Genomic DNA, 19,600 nt, shown 5'->3' on the forward strand with positions numbered 1-19,600 from the left:
AGGTAAAATTCTTCGGTGAAGGTATGGGTTATACCGGGGAATAACTTGGAAATATAGTTTGACCTGAATAGCACCCACAGAAGCCTGCATCGGAGTCAGGGAGTGAGAATCCCTGTTCACCATTTGGAATATCGGCCCTTTTTGGTATAGGAGGAATTCTAAGACAGAGTGGTGGATTTACAAAAACAGGACAGTAGTGGGAAGTTGTGCGAGGAGTCTGAGGAGATAGGAGAGGTGCTAAATGAGTATTTTTCGTCTGTATTCACACAGGAAAAAGACAAAGTTGTCGAGGAGAATACTGAGATACAGGCTACTAGACTAGAAGGGCTTGAGGTTCATAAGGAGGAGGTGTTAGCAATTCTGGAAAGTGTGAAAATAGCTAAGTCCCCTGGGCCGGATGGGATTTATCCTAGGATTCTCTGGGAAGCTAGGGAGGAGATAGCTGAGCCTTTGGCTTTGATCTTTACGTCATCTTTGTCTACAGGAATAGTGCCAGAAGACTGGAGGATAGCAAATGTTGTCCCCTTGTTCAAGAAGGGGAGTAGAGATAACCCCAGTAACTATAGGCCAGTGAGCCTTACTTGTGTTGTGGGAAAAGTCTTGGAAAGGTTTATAAGAGATAGGATGTATAATCATCTGGAAAGGAATAATTTGATTAGAGATTTGATTGTGAAGGTTAGGTCATGCCTCACACACCTCATTGAGTTCTTCGAGAAGGTGACCAAAAAGGTGGATGAGGGTAAAGCAGTTGCTGTGGTATATATGGATTTCAGTAAAGCGTTAGATAAGGTGCCCCACGGTAGGCTATTGCAGAAAATACGGAGGCATGGGATTCAGGGTGATTTAGCAGTTTGGATCAGAAATTGGCTAGCTGATAGAAGACAAAGGGTGGTGGTTGATGGGAAATGTTCTGACTGGTGTCCAGTTACTAGTAGTGTACCACAAGGATCTGTTTTGGGGCCGCTGCTGTTTGTCATTTTTATAAATGACCTGGAGGAGGGCGTAGAAGGATGGGTGAGTAAATTTGCAGATGACACTAAAGTCGGTGGAGTTGTGGACAGTGCAGAAGGATGTTACAAGTTACAGAGGGACATAGATAAGCTGCAGAGCTGGGCTGACAGGTGGCAAATGGAGTTTAATGCAGAAAAATGTGAGGTGATTCATTTTGGAAGGAATAACAGGAAGACAGAGTACTGGTCTAATGGTAATATTCTTGGTAGTGTGGACGAGCAGAGAGATCTCGGTGTCACTGTCCATAGATCCCTGAAAGTTGCCACCCAGGTTGAGAGGGTTGTTAAGAACACAGTGCGTTAGCTTTTATTGGTAGAGGAATTGAGTTTCGGAGCCATGAGGTCATGTTGCAGTTGTACAAAACTCTGGTGCGGCCGCATTTGGAGTATTGCGTGCAGATCTGGTCGGCACATTATAGGAAGGATGTGGAAGCATTGGAAAGGGTACAGAGAAGATATACAAGGATGTTGCCTGGTATAGAGGGAAGATCATCTGAGGAAAGGCTGAAGGACTTGAGGCTGTTTTCGTTAGAGAGAAGAAGGTTAAGAGGTGACTTAATTGAGGCATACAAGGTGATCAGAGGTTTAGATAGGGTGGACATTGAGAGCCTTTTTCCTCGGATGGTGATGTCCAGCACGAGGGGACATAGCTTTAAATTGAGGGGAGATAGATATAGGACAGATGTCAGAGGTAGGTTCTTTACTCAGAGAGTAGTAACGGCGTGGAATGCCCTGCCTGCAAAAGTAGTGGACTCGCTAACACTCAACGCATTCAAATGGTCATTGGATAGGCATATGGACGATAAGGGAATAGTGTAGAGGGACTTTAGAGGGGTTTCACAGGATGGCACAACATCGTGGGCCGAAGGGCCTGTACTGCGCTGTAATGTTCTATGTTCTATGTTCTATATCTGTGACCAAAGACAACAACTTGCCGGAGGTTAGCGACAAATGCAGAGTAAACATCGGAAGCAAAATAAAATTTTAAAAATAGCAGGAAAAACTGAACACATCAGATAGCATCTATTGATAGGATACACAATGGCTGGGATTCCCCAGCGATTCACTTTTCCTGCGGCAGTGCCCCCCCCCGCCCACGGGAGGAGCTGGTTTAAAACATTGGGCTAAACAGTTGGCTTGTAATGCAGAACAAGGCCAGCAGCGCGGGTTTAATTACTGTATCAGCCTCCCTGAACAGGTGCCGGAACGTGGCGACCAGGAGCTTTCACAGTAACTTCATTGAAGCCTACTTGTGACAATAAGTTATTGCACCTTTATGTTTACAATGGGAAATCCCATTGACAATGGCGGGAAAATAGAATCCTGCCACCAGGGAAGGGCACTTTGCCGAAAAACACGATGCTGGGGGACCAGAGAATGTCGCCCATGGTTTCAGCTATGGAACCCATCTTCAGGACTGGAAGGTATCTCAGGTGGATATTTGAGACTGGGTTGTGAATGCCAAAGTGCCTGTCCATTCTCCTGACTGTGGAATCTTTTATCACTACGATGGTAACTGAATTTCATTCCCCACTTTTTTGGCAACCCCTTGCTCTGCAGTGTTGTGGTTTTTACTGATGGTTCCCTTCCTGGGAGATGTTGTATTGGGGATTGAATGCCTGTTTGTTGACTCAGCATTCTTGTTGGATCCTGATTATGAGATTCCAGGTGGAAATTCACTGTCTGATATCTTATGTAGTCCAAACTTGCTTATTTTGCAAAGAACCAGTGACTTGTTTTTATTAACTGGAAGCAAAGGATATTACAATGTGGAACAATGAATTCCACCCCGAGACACAGAGGTTTGAGTTGAGCGTGTATCCTGGTCTTCATTTTGGCCTTTGTCTCCTTCGTGGGCTTGCTCTCTTGACTAGTTGTTGCTCTGATGCCACCATACTGTTTTCTAACTCTGCCAACTGCACAAGATGGAGGAGACAGTGATGTAGGATGCGACTGGGCACAGCTGTGTCTAACACCTCCTGGATATTCTGACAGTACATGTGTCTGTCCTTCAGTGGGTAATAGTCAGCCTCATTGCAGTGCGTCACAAAGAATGCGCAAAGAGCCTTTACGTCGGATTCGGTCAGACCAAACTCAGAGAGCACACTTGCCCAGGTGGCCTCAAGCTCCATATCCCAAGCTTTCCTTCTCAGTATAGAAGACAGAGTGGGCAGAATGCTGGTAAAGCCTGGCTGTTTCTCCAAAACACAAAGATGCAAAGACTGAAGCATGTCAACAACATAACTGAAGAATATGTTGACTTCCACAAGTGTGAGCCTAGTAGGCACAGAAGAAAGCACAGAGTAAGTTGTGGTACTGATGGATATAAAGTAGTTTAGAACATCAACACTATCAAATAAACCTGAAAAATTGGGTTTAAAGCATCAATCTTCACCGCTGGATACCTATGTTTAAATCTATCTCAATTTTAGACACATGGGTTCAAAAATATGATTGCATGGCACCTGGTCTTTATTTTTCTTTTAATTTAGAGTACTCAATTCATTTTTTTCCAATTAAGGGACAATTTAACGTGGCCAATCCACCTACGCTGCACATCTTGTGTTGTGGGTTGTGGGGGAGACATAGGGAGAACGTGCAAACTCCACACAGTGATCTGGGGCCGGGATCAAACACGGGTCCTCTGCGCCGTGAGGCAACCATGCTAACCACCGTGCTAGTCTTTGTAACATTAAGTGGTTTCCTAAGCTTTCAATATGGCAGGTGGAAAGTGCATATTCATCACAAGCTGAATGTGTGCCGCCCATTGGAGACAAGAAATCCCATTGAAATTGTGTATTGACAATGGGTTGCACTTTAAAAAAAAGGGAAGCTTTGGTGCTGTGTTGGCAGGCGGCTATGATGAATATCCACTGACTGGATAGTATCACTTTCTGTTGTGCCGCAGCAGCAGTGTTAGGTTTATCTCCCTGCTGTTCTCATCCGCTCCTCATGAGGTCATTGAATTTCTCATATCTTTTTTTTCAAAAAATATACTTTATTTATAAAATTTATCATAAACTTTACAGAACATTTCAAATTGTCTAGACTGTACATTTCCATCTGAGTTATATTCATTTGTCTTTCTTCAATTCAATTGGGATAATGTTACACACGTATCCTACTATAAGTTACAGTTCTTTCTTAAATATTTACATTGCTTTGTTTCTTTCATACATTGTGGTATTGAAGACCCGGACCGAGGGGTTTTACACTGTTACCAACCCCTCGGTGTACATGTGTTGGAAGACCTTACACAGTGGTCTTTCCCCATGGCGCCTTGACGGCAGCTGCCCCAAGCTTGAGTGCGTCCCTCAGCACGTAGTCCTGGACCTTGGAATGTACCAGTCTGCAACACTCGGTCGAGGACAATTCTTTGCACTGGAAAATCAGCAAGTTTCGGGCAGAACAAAGAGCGTCTTTCACCGAGTTGATGACCTTCCAGCAGCAGTTGATATTTGTCTCAGTGTGTGTCCCTGGAAACAGTCCGTAGAGCACAGAGTCCTGTGTTACAGAGCTGCTCGGGATGAACCTTGACAGATACCACTGCATCTCACTCCAGACCTGCTTTGCAAAGGCACATTTCACAAGGAGGTGTGTGACTGTCTCATTTCCCCCACATCCACTCCGAGGGCAGCGTGCATTGATGCTGAGCCTTCGGGTGTACATGAAGAATCTGACAGGGAGGGCCCTTCTCACCACCAGCCAAGCTAGGTCTTAGTGTTTGTTTGTAAGTTCTGGTGATGAAGCGTTCTGCCAGATGGCTCTGACAGTCTGCTCAGGGAACCATCCAACGTCCTCCACAGTCTCCTTTTCCCTGAGGGCCTCGATGACATTAAGTGCTGACCACTGCTTCATTGCTTTGTGGTCAAAGGTGTTTTTCTTCAAAAACTTTTCCACGAAGGACAGGTGTTTCGGCACGGTCCAACTGCTTGGAGCGTTCCGCGGCAATGAGGCCAGGCCCATCCTTCGCAACACCGGGGACAGGTAGAACCTCAGTATGTAGTGACACTTGGTGTTTGCATACCCGGGGTCTACGCACAGCTTGATGCAGTTGCACACAAAGGTGGCCATCAGGGTGAGGGCGGCGTTGGGTACGTTCCTCCCTCCTTTATCTAGAGGCTTGTACATTATGTCTCTTCGGACCCGGTCCATCTTGGATCTCCAAATGAATTTGAAGATGGTCCGGGTGACTGCTGCGGCGTAGGTCCGAGTGATGGGCCAGACCTGCGCCACGTACAGTAACACTGCGAGTACCTCACACCTGATGACCAGGGTTTTGCCCGCAATGGAGAGGGAGCGTTGCTCCCACCAGCCCAGTTTCTGTTTTGCTTTAGCAATGCGTTCCTCCCAGTTTTTGGTGCACGCCCCAGCCGCTCCGAACCATATCCCCAGCACTTTCAGGTAATCTGACCTGATCGTGAAGGGGACAAAGGATCGATCGGCCCAGTTCCCAAAGAACATGGCCTCGCTCTTGCCGCGGTTTACCTTGGCTCCTGAGGCCAGTTCAAACTGGTCGCAGGTGTCCAAGAGCCTGCGTACAGACGCGGGATCCGAGCAGAAGACGGCGACGTCGTCCATGTACAGGGAGGCCTTGACTTGCGTGCCTCCGCTGCCTGGGATCGTCAACCCTCTCATACCCGGATCCTTCCTGATGGACTCGGCAAAAGGTTCTATGCAGCACACAAACAGGGCCGAGGAGAGAGGGCAGCCCTGCCTGACTCCAGATTTGATCTGGAACTTTTCTGATTCCCACCCATTGATTGAGACTGCGCTATAGATGTTTGTGTAGAGCAGTTTGATCCAATTGCGAATTCCCTCCCCAAACCCCATTTTGGAGAGCACATCCATCATGTAGGTGTGCGATATTCTGTCAAAAGCCTTCTCCTGGTCAAGGCTGATGAGGCAGGTGTCCACCCTCCTGTCCTGCACGTAGACGATCGTATCCCTGAGCAGCGCGAGGCTGTCAGAGATCTTCCTGCCGGGTACAGCACAGGTTTGGTCGGGGTGGATCACCGACTCCAGAGCAGACTTGACCCGATTGGCGATTACTTTGGCTAAGATTTTGTAATCCACATTTAACAGTGAAATGGGTCACCAATTTCGAATTTCTTCCCTTTCCCCCTTCTGCTTGTAGATGAGGGTGATGATGCCTTTCCTCATGGATTCTGACATGCTGCCATCCAGAAGCATACTCTCGTACACTTCCAGCAGGTCTGGGCCCATCCAGTCCCACAGAGCCAAATACAACTCAGCCGGTAAGCCGTCGCTTCCGGGAGTTTTACTCGTCTCAAAGGACTTGACGGCCTTTGTCAGCTCGTCCAGAGTTAATGGTTTGTCCAGGTTTTCCCCCTCGTTGTCGTCCAAGACCTCCGTGATAGACGACAGGAAGGTCTGGGTAACAGTACTGTCTGTTGGCTTCAGATCATACAGTCTAGCATAGAAGGATTGACTGATCCTCAGTATGTCAGACTGCGATGTCTTTACAGAGCCATCTTCTTCCTTCAGGCTGCTGATCACAGAGGTCTCTCTGTGTACCTTCTGGAAGAAGAAGCGTGAGCACTTTTCATCCTGCTCCACGGAGCGGACTCTGGACCGGAAGATAACCTTGGAGGCCTCCGAGGTGTAGAGCGAGGCTTGCTGGCCCTTCACCTCTTGGCGATCCTCCTTGACATCAACCCCCATCGACTGCAGCTGGAGCAAATTTTGCATGCTTTTCTGGAGCCTGGTCGTGACCCCTCGTCTCTCTCTCACCTTTTGAACGCCCTTGAGGATGAAGAACCTTTTGATGTTCCCCTTGATTGCTTCCCACCAGAGATGTGGAGACTCAAAGAGGGGTTTCACGGTTCTCCAACCTTTGTAATCCCTTTTGAGTTCCTGGAGGTTCTCTGGGGTCAACAGTTTTACATTTAGCTTCCATGTCCCCCTGCCCACCCCCTGGTTTTCCTGCAGGTGGCAGTCAGCCAGTAGGAGGCAGTGGTCGGAGAAGAACACCGGCTTGACGTCGGTGGGCCTGACCGTGAGAGCACGGGACACAAAAAAGAAATCTATTCTGGAATGGACGGACCTATCTGGCCGTGACCATGTGTATCTACGCTGCGCTCCGTCTGCAGGGTTGCTGAAGACGTCGAGCAGCTTAGCGTCTTTTACTGTTTCCATCAGGAGTCTGGACTAAGCGTCTAGTTTGCTGTCGGCTCTGCCGGATCGTCCAGCCGCATCGATGATGCAGTTAAAGTCACCGCCCAGGATGACCGGCTTGGAGGTGGCCAACAGCAGTGGTAGTTGCTGAAGGACAGCCAGCCGCTCAGTTTTTACGGCCGGGGCATACACGTTAATAAGTCTGATAGGGGTGTTTTTGTATTTGACATCTGCTACGAGAAGGCGTCCACCCACCACCTCCTTAACGTCGGAGATGGTGAAATTGCCTCCCCGTAGCAGAATACCCAGACCAGATGGATGGCCCGTGGGACCACCAGCTCGACCAGCGCCTGTAGTTGCTGAGGTGCGGAATTCCACACTCCTGCAGGAACAGTAGGTCGGCTCTCACATTTTCTAAGTAGCCGAGTGTGGCTACACACCGCGAAGTGTCTTTAATACTTCGCACATTAATAGATGCAATTTTAAAACCCATTTTAAAAAGAGTAGATTTACCAGTCTCAGATTTCAGAGTCTATTGCAGTTGGTTGTTCCGGCTGTTCAAAGTTCCCCGTCATGCCGGTGGTGTTCTCAAAATGTTTCACAGTTGCAGGGTTTAGGAAGCTGCCATTGTCCTCAGTGTGGCCTTGAACCTGATGGATGTGCATTGTGGGGGGGGTGCAGTCAGCGGGTGTTGGGGTTGTAGGTCGGTTCCCATCGTCCAGAGGTTGGTGCTCTGGGCAAGTTTTGTTTTCGTTCCTGTCTGTGGTCTGGGGGTTCTGTGCATCCCCTTCCACATTGGTGCTTTGCCTCTTTAATTGAGGCCTATTCTTAGATTGTTCGCCTTCATCGCAGGAGTTGTCGGCACTATTGAGTTGCCGCTTTTTACTATTCACCGTCAGGGGTTTCTTTGTTTCATTTTTCAGTTTCCTCTTTCCTTTTTTTGTGTTCGCCATTTCCCAGCGCTCTTCAACCTTTGTTCCATCCTAGGCTGTCGCGTGTTCCTCGCCAGCTGGGAGTGGGGTTGTTTTGTCAGGCTGTGCTGGGGCCTCCACATTCTGTTGAGGGCCTTTCTGTAGAATTTTGGCATTCTGTGGTGTGGTGTCTTTGTCGATTAAGGGTGCCTGAGCCTCCTGTGTGGTTGCCTTTTTGACTCCACCGCTGATGATTTGCGCATAGGTTGCCCCGCGTTTTGGGCAGGCCCTGTAAAGATGGCCGGCCTCCCCACACAGGTTGCAGTGCTTGTCTTCCTTACAGTCCTTTGTCATGTGCCCCTCCTGCTTGCAGTTTTTGCAGAAGGTGACTTTGCAGTTGGCGGCCATGTGCCCCGCTTTGCCACAGGTGTGACATACTCGTGGCTGCCCCCCGTAGTAAAGGTAGCCTCGGTTTCCTCCAATGGCGAAACTGGAGGGTGGGTGCAAGATGGTTCCATTGGCGTTCGTTCTTAGGGTTACCTTGACCTGGTGCTCGCTTGTCCAGATGCCAAAGGTGTCCTTTAGTTGCATGCTGTCACTTTTCAAGTCGACGTACCTGGCGAGGAATGTAAGCACATCAGACACGGGGACGTGGGGGTTGTACGTGTGCAGCGTAACAACCCGGTTTCTCTGCGACGGTAGCGTGAACAGAGGCTCCGCAGTCAGGATAGACAGGGGGCTCTGGTTGCCTTTTCCTTTACACACATCCAAGAACTTGATGCAATCAGCAACATTCCTGAAGGTGACATCAAAGTAACCGTTGTTGGGGAAATCTTGCAAGGCGAAGATATCTGTTGCTTGAAACCCGCAGCAGTCGCTCAGTACCCGCTTCACGAAGAAGATTCGATCCACAGGCGACTTCCCTTCGACTTACTCACTGTGACTCGGACAGTGTTTCGCACTCCCCAGCCTGGTGGTCGGGATGCAGCAGTGGTCATAGCTCCGACGTTGACTCTTGACTGTACCGGCGTTAGGCCTAAACCAAAGGTTTAGACCAGCATGAAGATCCACCAATAGCAACCGAGCTCAAACGTTTCTTCAAAATCTCCAGTCTCTCCGTATTGTCCAATCCACGATCAACATCGAAATCGAAATCCTTAGCCTCCCCCGATCAAGTGCGCTACACTTGATCTTAGCCAAAAGGCCGAGAAGCGATTGAATTTGAATTTGAAATTGAATTTCTCATATCACTACAGTCACTACTGACCTGATCTGTGGCTGCTGACTGGTTATTCCCTCCTCTGCTCCACTCCTCCAGGGTTCAATACTTCCCTTGTCAATGGGGGTTGGTAGGTGGTGGATTTGAAATCCACCCCTAGCAGACGTCAGTATTTTTCTGGCCTACATTCCTCAGGATTAATCAAGTCTTAAAGTCACAAATTAACCAATGTGACGGAAATAAGAATTTCAATGGCAAAATGCTCACTAACCCTCCTTACTCACTCCTCCCCACAGCATGCAGGATCACGTTAAAGCCTGGAGTTCCCCAGCAAATGATCCTAACCATAACGTTAATAAGGGTTGGTCGTATGGCTGGACCTGACATCCCATAACCTCCCAGTTCAACTTCTGCACCTCCACACTCCTGCTATTGGTTAACACTCCCACCCACATGGTACATGGAAGATGAATAGACTCCTTACACCTGATTAACTGTAAGACAAACAGTATTTTATCTCCAAATCCAAAATTTTATGACCAAACAAACTAGGACCACTCGGACCATTGAGCCTGCTCCACCATTCAATAAACTCCTGACTCATCTGATTGTAACCTCAACCCCAGGTTCCTGCCTACCCCCTTGCTTATTACGAATCTATCAAGCTCAGCCTTAAAAATATTCAAAGATTCTGCTTCTGTTGCCTTTTGAGGAAGAGAGTTCCGGGGCGGGATTCTCCGGTCGCCAACGCCAAAATCGCGTGCGGGATCGGCTGGAGAATAACCGATTCCCACCAAATCTAGGCAGACTTGAGGCACGCTGCAGGGGCGACCGCTTTTTAAAAAGTGGCCCCCAATTTCCCACAAGAGGAGATATCCTCTCCACATCCACTCTGTCACGATTCCTCAGGATTTTATAGGTTTCAAATTTTGTAAATAGTGAACAAAATCTTCTGACAAATTAAAAATGTATTTGCATTATGAATACAAGAACATAAAAATTAGGAGTAATAATAATCTTTAATAGTGTCATAAGTAGGCTTACATTAACGCTGCAGTGAAGTTACTGTGAAAAGCCGCTAGTCGCCACATTCCGCCGCCTGTTCAGGTACACAGAGGGAGAATTCAGAATGTCCAAATTACCTAACAGTGTCTTTCGCGACATGTGGGAGGAAACCGGAGCACCCAGACGAAACCCACGCAGACACGGGGAGAACGTGCAGACTCCGCGCAGACAGTGACCCAAGCCTGGAATCGCACCTGGCTCGCTGATGCTGTGAAGCAACAGTGCTAACCACTGTGCTACTGTGCCACCCCTAATCCCGCACGGCTCATCGACCCTGCTCCGTTATTCAATACAATCATGGCTGATCTTGGGCTTTACTCCATTTTTCCACCCGCTCCCCGTATCCTTTAATTCCTTGAGACCAAAAATCCATCTATCTCAGGCTTAAATGTAGTCAACAATGGAGCATCCACAACCCTCTGGAGCAGAGAATTCCAAACATTTACAACCCTTTGATTGACGTAATTCCCCTCATCTCAGTCCTGAGGCTGTGCCTCTGTATATTAGATTCTACGACGAATGGAAACAATTTTGGGATCCACCTGATCAGAATTTAGTAGGTTTCAATGAGAGCACCTCTCATTATTCTAAACTCCAGAGAGTATAAACCCAATTTACGCATGGAGACTAAAACTGCACACAGTACTCCAGATGTGGTCTCACCAAGAATTTGTACAATTGCAGCAAGACTTCTTTATTCTTGTACTCCAATCCGCTTGCATTAAAGACCAACATGTCAATTGCCTTCCTAATTGCTTGCTGCACTTGCAAGCTATCCTTGTGTTCCTTATACGAGCACATCCAAGTCTCTTTGAACATCAACACTTACATGTTTGTCATCTTTTTAAAAAATATTCAGCTTTTTTATTCTTACAACCAAAGTGAATAACTTCAAATTCCCCTATATTGTATTCCATCTCCCACCTTGTTGCCCACTCAACTAACCTATCGGTATCACTGCAGCCTCTCTGTGTCCTTCCCACAGCTTATTTTTCCACCCAGGTTGGTATCATCCACAAACTTTAGTTAGATATATTACTCGCTGTCTCTTCCTTCATCCAAGTCATTAATATAGTTTGCGAATAGCTAAGCACTGATCATTGTGGAACTCCACTACTCACTGCCTGCCAACATGAAAAGCCCTTGTTTATGCCCACTCTCTGTTTCCTACCCATTAACCAACCCTATATCCATCCATGCTCTACCCCCAACTTCATGAGCACTTATTTTGTCTATTAACCTTTTGTGCGGCACCTTATTGGAAGCCTTTTGGAAATCCTGTTATACTACATCTACTGATTCCCCTTTATCTACTCAACTAGTTACATCCTCAAAAACTCTAATAAATTTGTCCAACAAGATTTCTCTTCAGTAAACATGTTGACATGTTCTAATCGTACTATGCTTTACTAAGTGCATAAAGACTTAATAATAGATTCCATCATTTGCCCAACAATTTAATGTTAGGCTAACTGACCTTAGTTGCTTGCAGCAGTGTCTTTCAAGACACCATGGAAATCTTTTGGAGGGTTGAATCCCTAACCCAAATCCTAATCCTAATCCTCCCTCTCACACTGGCATTAACCCACACCCTAACTCCTAGCTCAACTCTCACCTTCAATTCGAATCACAAATCAAACCCAAGCTATTATCCCAACTCTTTCATTAAATGCAACCCTAACCTCAAACTTAACCCTAATCTCTGAGCTGTACCAGGAATGTTTATTTCTGGGGTATCTTTTTTTAGTGAGATGGGCAACATCAAAGTGGAAGTGGGGGAATGGGGAAGCTACAACAGAAAGATTAACAGGGACAGATATACCCGAATAAAAGAGTAAACCAACTTACCCCTTTTGCAGGAAATCACTGGTAGTATGGAGCTGAAGGACAGTGCATAATAAAAGGTTAACATAGGTGAAGAGCCTCATGAGTTAGAAAGGGAGCTACAGTTTACACATAAAAAGTATGCAGATCAGCAAGAGGGACAACGTGAATTCTGCTGAGTACACAGAACAGGCCGCTTCAGCAAGAATAAATACAACAACCAAACTAAAAACAACTGGTACAGATCCAATTAAATGCAACATTGGCTAAAACTACTTATGGATAATTGGAGTGCATTCCTTGGATGAAAAATACTACAATGCTTTGATAGTGAATGGGTTAAAGTATTGCCCTCTGCAGACGAGCCCTATCCTCATGGAAAAGGACTGAAATGAGCTTAAGTAGAAAGCAGGATGCCGCAACTTTGAAAACTCGAAAAAACACTGGGCCTCATGTAACTGTTAACCATTTCACACCAAAAACCAGTCATGTGGTGTTAATAAGATCCATGCCGGTTGGTGAAAGCAAAACTAAGTCATAGAACCTTTCCTTGCTGACCGCGTTTATGGACTTTGTTCAGTGTCAACACTCCCCATATAAACCCAGTGTCCCAGCCATCCCCTATTTATGTGTTCAAATACCTATTCCCTTAACAGTGTAAGGGGAGTCAGTAGCATAGTAGTATTGTCACTGCACCAGTAAACCAGAAACTCAGGGTAATGCAATGGGGATTGGATTCAAATCCCGCCACTGCAGATGGTGAAATTTAAATTCAATAAAAATCTGGAATTAAAAGTCTGATAATCACGATGAAACCATTGTCGATTGTTGTAGAAACCCATCTGGTTCACTAATGTCCCTTTAGGGAAGGACATATGCTATCCGTACCTGGTCTGGCCTACATGTGACTCCAGATCCACAGCGATGTGGTTGACTCTTACCTGCCCCCTCAAGGGCAATTAGGGAGGTCAATAAATGCTAGCCAGTGATGTCCATGTCCCATGAAGGAACAAATAAAATGACAAACTTTAACAATCTAATTGGTAAGACGTTGACATGTGACATACTGCTGTAGGACTGGACAGAATGAGTTTAAATCAGACTGAGCATATGCTAAAAGTAGGTGTATTATTATCAAAGCATAAGCGTAGATTACTATGTACGTAAAACATAGAACAGTACAGCCCCTTCGGCCCTCGATGTTGTGCCGAGTAATGATCACCCTACTCAAACCCACGTATCCACCCTATACCCGTAACCCAACAACCACCCCCCCCCCCCTTACTTTTTAGGACACTACGGGCAATTTAGCATGGCCAATCCACCTAACCCGCACATCTTTGGACTGTGGGAGGAAACCGGAGCACCCGGAGGAAACCCACGCACACACGGGGAGGACGTGCAGACTCAGCACAGACAGCGATCCAGCCGGGAATCGAACCTGGGACCCTGGAGCTGTGAAGCATTTATGCTAACCACCATGCTACCGTGATGCCCACGGGTTTATTTTTGGGGGATACTTGTGACTAAGTTTTAGTCTGGATTGGTAGCACTCTTAATCCAATGGTATCAATGGGTATCCTACTTGTGAGTATAATGGACCTATTTGCTTGTTTGCAATCATTGTAAATTCATATATCTTGAAACTTATGATACGTAGGGTTTGTGATTTATGGAACTGGGACTGGAATTCCTATGTATTATCAGTCAAAAAGTGACAATAATCCTGAAGAATTGGGAATAAAGTAAAAAGCTTTTTAAGCTTTTATAGCATTCCTACAAGCATGTTTTTACAATCACGCAAGGCTAATCAAGAATTGATGGACTGAATTTTACACGTAGATTCAGAAGCTCTCCAGCACCTGCTTTCTCTCACTGGTGTAAGAGTGGATCTCTTGCTTTTCCGACCGGAAGCCAGAGTCCCTTTCGCACAGCCTTAGTGCTGGGATTGTTACCAGCGTGGCCAGTGATGTCTGTTCTGACCTGACCTATGCAACCTTCTGAGGTGCAGCAGTGTCTTGCTGTTATGTCTGAAGTCACGTTGTGGCCCTTCACATGGCCAGTCCAACAAGATTTGGGGCCTTCAGAAGACACAGCTTATTGAGAAATAAAATGTTTGGCCTGGACCTTTCTGGTCCATGTGCAACCCGCAGAAGTGCAGAGGACTCGAACCCCCAATTACGCCCTCAAGTCCAGATACTCCAGTCCAGATTCTGGGGAGAGGGTCATGTGCTTAGTCGGAGTTGGTCTCTGATGCCTGCAAGGGACATCCATGGTAGCCACCCCACGCCAAGCTGATTCACCCTTCCATGGCAGAATAAAGTCCTCCAGAAGTTGACAGAGAAAAAAACGCTCTTTTTAAAAAAAGTATTTGTGTCAATTAAAAGTCTCCAGAAGGACTTACGCCAGGTTTCAACCACTGCAAATAGTATTGACACTTTTTGGGGTGCAAAAGGAAGACATTCCCAGAAAGCTTGAAGGTTTTGCCCTAAGAAGACCCCTTGCCATAGGGGGTGGGCAGAAGATGACGCCGGAGCGAGGTGACTCTTTGCGAGCTCTCCCCAACAGATCCACTTTTTACTTAACTTATACTCGTTCTAATCTTTTAAACTTTACCTTGTGTTGCCCTGTTATGTATTTTCTTTTATTCCCTTTTCTTCCCATGTACTTAACGATCTGTTGAGCTGCTCGCAGAAAAATACTTTTCACTATACCTCGGTACATGTGATAATAAACAAATCCAATCCAATCCAATCCTGACCCTCCCAACCTCAATTCAGTCCAAATGGAAAACACCCCCGTCCCCACACACACACACACACACACAGTTCTTACACAACTATTTCTCCCGGTACATCACCTGTCTTCCAGGAGCGATGACCAAAGCTCGTCCTCTCCGGCTTCTTGAGCAATGATTTCACATTGCGGTTCGAAAGATTGAATGAGTTCCTTTGCATTATGATCTAGTTCCTGGAATTCAGTTTTCAATTCCTCTATTCTCTTCTCCAATCTAAAAGTTGAATCAAAAGAACTGCAGACTTAAAGGTGCACAAAATTTTCTGTCCTGCATTCCCAGTTAAAATCCATGGTTAAGAATCGATGTTGAACCTTCCAGAGTGGAGAGTGGCAAAGTGCCCATAGGTTTCAAGGACCAGCCTATTTCCTTGATTTTGAAGATACGGGGTGGGGTGTAGGGGACATACTAGTGGTGACAGTGAAACAAAAATGATTGTAAGATACATTAAAAGGGATTCGAACAATTTAAGGAGTACAGTGGGAAGCCATTCAGCCCACATATCGATGCTGGACATGTGGACTTCCAGATTTATTTCCCTCAAGTGCCCATCTAATTTCCTTTTCAAATTGTAATTCAGCTCCATTTCCACCTTCCTCACAGGTCGTTATTTTTGTTAAATAAGCAGCACGGTGGCGCAGTGGGTTAGCCCTGTTGCCTCACGGCGCCGAGGTCCCAGGTTCGATCCCGGCTCTGGGTCACTGTCCGTGTGGAGTTTGCACATTCTCCCCGTGTTTGCGTGGGTTTCGCCCCCACAACCCAAAGATGTGCAGGGTAGGTGGATTGGCCATGCTAAATTGCCCCTTAATTGGAAAAAATGAATTGGGTAATCTAAATTTATATAAAAAAAAAAAAAATTTTTGTTAAATAAATTTAGAGCGCCCAATTCTTTTTTCCAATTAAGGGGCAATTTAGCGTGGCCAATTCACCTACCCTGCACATCTTTGGGTTGTGGGGGTGAGATCCACGCAGACACGGGGTGAATGCGTAAACTCCACACTGACAGTGATCTGGGGCCGGGATCGTACCCAGATCCTCGACGCTGTGAGGCAGCAGTGGCTGACCACTGCGCCACCATGCCGCTCCTACCTCGCGGGTCATTATAACTCACTGTGCAAAAACAGTGTTCCTCACATACCCACAGCCTCTCTTACCCAAAACCTTAAATCTGCGTCCCTCCAGTCCTTGCACCATCAGCTAATGGAAAATACTTCTTCACCTCAGTTACAACTATCATAATTCTGTCTACTTCTATCATAACGCTCCTCTTTGCCCCAAGGAGAACATCTCCAGCTTAATTCTCCAACCTAACCTTGGAGTTGCCTCCATCCCTGGAACCATTCTGGTAAATCTCCTCCGTATCTTCTCGAGGACCCTCACATCCTTCATAGTGTGGTGACCAGAACTGGACGCAATCCTCTTGTTGTGGCCTCACCAGAGGTTTGTAAAGATTGAACATAACTTTCCTGATTTCTCACTCCATACCAACATTTATGAAGCCCCAAGTCCCATACGTGTTGTTAACTACTCTCACAATAGTCCCTGCTACCTTCATAAAGTGCTCACGGACCTCAATGTACCCTCCTTCTGTCCCTGCATGTACTTTAGGACAGCCTTTAAGTCTGTATTGCCATTCTTCCTGTGCCTGCGTGGGTCTCACCTCCACAACCCAAAGATGTGCAGGGTAGGTGAATTGGCTACGCTAAATTGCCCTTTTAAAAAGCCTGTACTGCCTCTCCCTAGGTTTTCTGCTGAATGCCTCACCTCACGCCTCTGTGTTAAATTCGACCTGCCACTGTCTGCCCATGCCTAAGTCCTCATATCATCCCACTGCATCCCAATTACTGTATTAATAACCCAGTAGATCCAGCGGATTACTCCATTAGTACCCCAATCGATCCAGCTGATTCCTGCAGTGATCCAGCAAATTGTTGCAAATTATCACAGTGGATCTGTTACTGTTGCTCTCAAGAAACTTAACAGTTTTATGATTTGTATTGTAATTCTTAGGCACCTGCTGTCAGAGTCCTGAATCTTTTCTCTGTATAACCTTAACTCAGAATAAACAGCTCCAAAACAGTCATTAGAGCTTTTCGAGAGTTCTTGCATGCTCTGAATGGTCTGAAAAGAAGTGACCTTGAGCTGGAAATGTATCCATCTCATTTGGTGATTACATCACTCTGATTGTGACACCTCCTCAACAACATGACACAATTAACCACATAGTCTTTAGCTGGGATTGTAAATGTGGATGGTAACTGGATCTCACTTCAGGCTGTGAATTAATATGATGAATATTAGGCTGGAGGAGTAGCTGGGTCTAAATTGGACCGTGAAACTGTTTGATTGCCATAAAAACCCAACGTGTTCACCAATGTCCTTTAGGGAAGGAAACCTGTCATTTTTATTGAATCATGATCCCAGTCCCAGACTAGTGAGGTTGACTCCTTATTAACTCACTGAAATCGTCACACAAGTCACTGAGTTATATCAAACCACGACGAAAAAAGGAGAGCAAAAATAAAACTGGATGGGCTACTGGCATCAGATTTAGAATCAACAAAGGCGCATCTCACTCAGTCAATCCTTAAAGTCTTCCTCACTAATATCTGTGGCCTGGTGCCAAAGGTAGGTGAGTTGTCGCACAGACTAGACACCCATCAGCCTGATTCCTCCATCACCTCCTGGTTGGATCCTGCCCCAACAGCAACACAGACCTAAGAGAGCTGGGGCATGGTGGTATATCCAAGATCCGGTATCAACAACAGGAGGGTCCCTGCCATTGATACTGGATCCTATGAAGTCTTATAGTTTCAGGTGAAACATGGGCAAGGAAACCTTCTGATTACCAATCATCACTCTCCTTCAGCTCATGAATCAGTAGTCCTCCATGTTGAACTGTGTGGAAAAACCACTGAGAACAGCAATGGCGTGGGGAAAGGGCTTCAATGTCTATCACCAAGAGTGACTTGGTGGTACTATCACTGACTGAGCTAGCCAAATTCTGAAGGACTTAAGCTGTCAGACTTGGCTTGTGGCAGGATATTGCCAAGGGCCTTTCTGAATTTGGACGTGGACTATTTCAGTATCTGAGGACTCGTGAATAGTGCTGAACCTTACGCAGTTATCAGCAAACATCCCCACGTTTGACCTCACGATGGAAGGAAGGTCATTGATGAAGCAGCTGAAGATGGTTGGGGCCAGGTCACTACCCTGAGGAACTCCTGCAGAGGTGTCCTGGAGTTGAGCAGAGAGTTTCTCATCCCCCCACCCCCACCCCCACCACACAGATTCCCATTGACTCCAGTTTTGCTAGAGCTCCTTGATGCCACAATCGGTCACCCCTTGATGTCAAGGGCAGTCACTTTCCTCTCTCCTCCAGAGTTCAGCTCCTTCGTCCACGTTTGAACAAGGTCTGTAGCAGAACCCAGTGAGCAGGTTATTGCTGTGTAAGTGGCACTTGATAGCTCTGTTGATGACACCTTCCATCATTTTACTGATGGTCAAAAATAAATGATAGGGCCGAGTTAGATTGATCCTGCTTTTTACTGAAGCAGATGGGTTTTTAATGACAATTGATGATAGTCACCATTACCTAGACTAGCTTTCAACTCTACCAGCTGACAGAATGGGATTTGAACCCACAACCCCAATGCATAAGCCTCTTGATTACTAGTCCAACGACATTGCCACTGTGCCACCATCTCTTCCATGCAACTGTTTGTCTCCTGTAGTACTTTTCAATGTAGATTTTCAACCTACGGCATTTGCTTTATGACCCTAGTTTTGGTCTTAACTAAATTACTTTTAAACTCATTATTGTAATTTTTGTAATTGTAAATATTGTAATTGTAAGGCCCCTGCTCATTTTCTCCTCCTCGAAGTCTTGCATTTTAATCTTCAATTGTTTGTAGGAACCTCCCATCTTCAATTTCAATGGGCAATTTGACTATGAAAAGAATACATGGGGTGGTTTCCTGTTGCCACTCTCATATCTGCTTAAAGGAAATACAAATCCTCCTCCCTCCGCCTGTAAGCAGCATTTGTCTCTCAAGGGTCTTCTGCCATGACCACTGAAAATTTGCTGTTTTGCTGTTGGCCGGGGCTTGTAACCCTGAACACAGGATCCTTATCTGGGCCTGCAGTGACTCACAAAAGGGTGGGGAGGACCTACCTCCCTGTGCTCTCAAATAAACAGTGTACTGTATAAAGACAAAAGGAGATTTTAATATCTTATCCGTACTATAATATGATAGGTGGACTTGTTGGTCCAAAGACTTTTAACCATGCAGGTTCTGGTGACAGCTCATGCTGTCATGGAGGGGCTGGTTTAGCACCGTGGGCTAAACAGTTGGCTTGTAAGGCAGAACAAGGCTAGCGGCGCAGGTTCAATTCCCGTACTGGCCTCCCCGAACAGGTGGCGGAATGTGATGACTAGGGGCTTTTCACAGTAACTTCATTGAAGCCTACTTGTGACAATAAGCGATTATTATTATGCTGCATATAATTAAACGGCTCCAGACTCCTACTAAAGGCTAGTTGCAGTCATTGATAGAATCATAGAATCTCTTCAGTGCAGAAGGAAGCCATTCAACCCATTGCGTCTGCACCAGCCCTTGGAATGAGCACCCCACTTAAG

General features: G+C 46.2%; 1 protein-coding gene across 2 annotated transcripts in view; it reads right to left on the reverse strand.

The window, feature by feature from the left end:
* Positions 1-2,720: 2,720 nt before the first annotated feature.
* LOC119975446 (single-pass membrane and coiled-coil domain-containing protein 1-like) overlaps positions 2,721-19,600 on the reverse strand; it is a 51,973-nt gene continuing 35,093 nt past the window's right edge. The window contains exons 1-3 of one of the 2 annotated variants that reach the window (XM_038815115.1): positions 16,976-17,103; positions 15,028-15,177; positions 2,721-3,287 (exon numbers count right to left, since the gene is read on the reverse strand). In XM_038815115.1, the coding sequence (XP_038671043.1) occupies positions 2,840-3,287; positions 15,028-15,177; positions 16,976-17,070 (693 nt within the window). In that variant the 5' untranslated portion in view covers positions 17,071-17,103 and the 3' untranslated portion in view covers positions 2,721-2,839. Of the gene's footprint in view, positions 3,288-15,027; positions 15,178-16,975; positions 17,104-19,600 lie in introns of those variants that run through there. The other variant, XM_038815114.1, reaches the window with a different exon arrangement.

Source organism: Scyliorhinus canicula, chromosome 13 (assembly GCF_902713615.1).
Source record: "Scyliorhinus canicula chromosome 13, sScyCan1.1, whole genome shotgun sequence".
Lineage (NCBI taxonomy): Eukaryota > Metazoa > Chordata > Chondrichthyes > Carcharhiniformes > Scyliorhinidae > Scyliorhinus > Scyliorhinus canicula.